The sequence below is a fragment of the Limulus polyphemus genome, unplaced genomic scaffold (genome assembly GCF_000517525.1).
Source record: "Limulus polyphemus unplaced genomic scaffold, Limulus_polyphemus-2.1.2 Scaffold1339, whole genome shotgun sequence".
Classification (NCBI taxonomy): domain Eukaryota; kingdom Metazoa; phylum Arthropoda; class Merostomata; order Xiphosura; family Limulidae; genus Limulus; species Limulus polyphemus.
This window is the reverse complement of record NW_013666949.1, coordinates 223,592-226,243: the sequence shown is the minus strand read 5'-3', so window position 1 is coordinate 226,243 and position 2,652 is coordinate 223,592. Positions and strand designations below refer to the sequence as shown.

The 2,652-nt window shown below is 31.0% G+C and overlaps 1 protein-coding gene across 3 annotated transcripts in view; it reads right to left on the bottom strand.

Annotated features, from left to right (window-relative positions):
• Window positions 1-1,043: 1,043 nt before the first annotated feature.
• LOC111086701 (chordin-like protein 1) overlaps window positions 1,044-2,652 on the bottom strand; it is a 34,094-nt gene continuing 32,485 nt past the window's right edge. For all 3 annotated transcript variants that reach the window (XM_022390589.1, XM_022390591.1, XM_022390590.1), the window contains one exon: window positions 1,044-2,099. In XM_022390589.1, coding sequence (XP_022246297.1) covers window positions 1,942-2,099 — 158 coding nt within the window. In that variant the 3' untranslated portion in view covers window positions 1,044-1,941. The remainder of the gene's footprint in view (window positions 2,100-2,652) is intronic.

Here is a 2,652-nt window from a genome sequence, read left to right as displayed (position 1 = left end):
AAAAATCTCACATCTGCACAAAGTGTTCTTTTATTCCAATTTTATATATAAAGTGTCAAACAACATATTTGACACTCTTATTTATCAAATAGAAACATTAAAGACTACTGACTAATTGTAATAAATTTCCTACTAGAAACAATATTACATAAAATATTAGGGCTAAAATTTGTAATTTATGTGATAAATGTTTGACCTATTCGTTTATAATGCTTTGCTAGCTTTAAATTTTTAAACAGTAACTACATAAAATCTAGTTAGATGTTTATCTACACCAGTAAGTGAAAAGTAAAATCCTAGGAATATATATATATTATGATAGTAAAAGTATATAATAAATCCTAGGTGTATACATTATAATAATTTATAGTAGAAGTTACGGGGTATACTAAATTTTGGGATATAGCAGAAGTGATATCTTAGGTGTATAAATCGTAGTATACAATAGAAGCGATATCTGCATATTTTATTGCAGTTTGCAATAAAGCGACATCTGGAGACTACGCTTAGTAACTGGTTGAGTGTAATTTTATACAACAAATGCATATAAATTCGAAAGTGTTTCTTTCTAAAACACAGGGGAAAATGTAACGTTTTTATGTAGTAATTTTTCTTAATAGGACAAACTTTATTTGATTGTTTTATACGAACCTCATCAAAACATGAAGGACAGTTTACCTCCGTCTTCTCGGGTATTGAATTTATTCAATTTATTTTCAAAATATTATATGTAATTAGTAATTTTCTTACACAGGGCAAAAAGATTTCATCAATTTAGTTAACTAGTAGCTAGTAAGACAATCTACATAATAAATATTTTCTTAACGAGAATGAATTGTATTTTAATTCTGGTTTGCTGCTTACTTAGAAAGTTAAAACACCTCAGGTTATAGACAACGCTATCGCATTTATGTCGCCCCTCAGTGGCACAGCGAAAAGTCTGTGGACTTATAACGCTAAAAACCGGCTTTCGATATTCGTGTTGAGCAGAGCACAGATAGCCCGTTGTGCAGCTTTATGCTTAACTACAAAAAACAAAACAACAACAACAAACAAACCATTTATGATAGACAATTTTTATAATAAATATTCTGATTTTAAATTATAAGAAAACTAATGATAACTTATTCAATCTGAACCAACTGCATTAAGTTACACAGCATTTGTTTCTCCACTGGCACTAGTAAATAGTTATCCTAATTCACAATAGTTTTATTTTACTCTGCGCAAAGCAATCAAGGTAGTAAAACTTTCTACGACAATTGTATGAACCTTCACAGTAACATTACTCCAACTCCTGTTATCAGAACAACGTACGTCACATAAGCAACCCAAGGATATTTATCCTACACTTACAATTCTCTTGCAGTTTGGCCCCGGATGCAGCTTACGTATCATTATTGAGGATTTGTGCTTGGTAATCTTAAACTTAGATTTTCATAGAATTTGTTTTAAGTTGAGAGTAGTTACTTTTAACAATACACAAAAAAGCAACAAATTTTGTATGGAAAGTGAATGTAAAAGTTGTAATTTTATTTGATGTTTTACAATTCTGTAAGCTTTAATTTTGTGTGTGTGTGTGTGTTAAAATTGTTGAGTTTGAATTTACAAACCAATAATAACATTTCGTTACCACTTAATCTGAAATATCTGACAAATTTAAGTGCCACAGATATTTAGAGCATAGCAGAGGATAATTAATGAGTGTGCTGATTAGTGTTGTAATTGTGCTACGTGCTTAACGTGCATTATTACTAATGAGTGGTTCTTTTACGGTCAAGATGTCTAGGTGATGGCTGGAGGCTAAACATAATTGGGTCACATTCTTGTTATTTTTTGAGTTAAACTCTTAAGTTAAATCTAGGCAGTCTTTTCGTAAGTGAAAAGCTTATTTTTACTGCTTAAGTGAATTATAAAAACATCGATTAGGTGCAACAGAATTTACATTTCGAAAGGTTTTTCCCGCTTTGAACACCGAGGTTTTCGAGAAATTTCTTTAAGACGGAGAACATTTTCCATTCTTGCTATTTCGCCGTGGCAACTGCTTGTGCAACGACCTGCCAACTTCTTGGATTTCTTGATGAACCTGTCCATCAACTCTGAAGAAATTAAAAACAAACAAATCTAATTAGTTACTATGTGGAATATCTCGGACTAGAAAACCATTTAGAATCACAATTTAAAGTTTCACGTCACGAAAATGTATAGTTTTTTAACAATATAATTAATTTACGTGATTAAAAAACGTTTATATAGCAGAAAAGTATTTCAACAAGTGACATAAAAAGTATAATAAAATGAATTTTTTACGTTTATACACCGCTTAGTTACTATTAAAGTAAAATACTATTTCTGGGCCATTTCCAAACACAAACTCCAGTTTACCTAGCGATACATTTGTTGATTTGTCCTTTAAAGATATCACACTTGAACCGTGAGTTTGAAACCAACAATATGAATTGACTTAAACTACAGACGCACCCATTACGGCGCATTGTGTTCGCTTCTACAAATTAACATCGCTATTAGAGCCTTAATGCCTTTTTGTGGTTGGTTATCTCCGTAAATTCTTCAGTATGTCGCACTCGTATCGCTTACCAAACAAGAAATTTATTTAATAGATTTGAATTTCCCTATTTTTCGGAATATAAG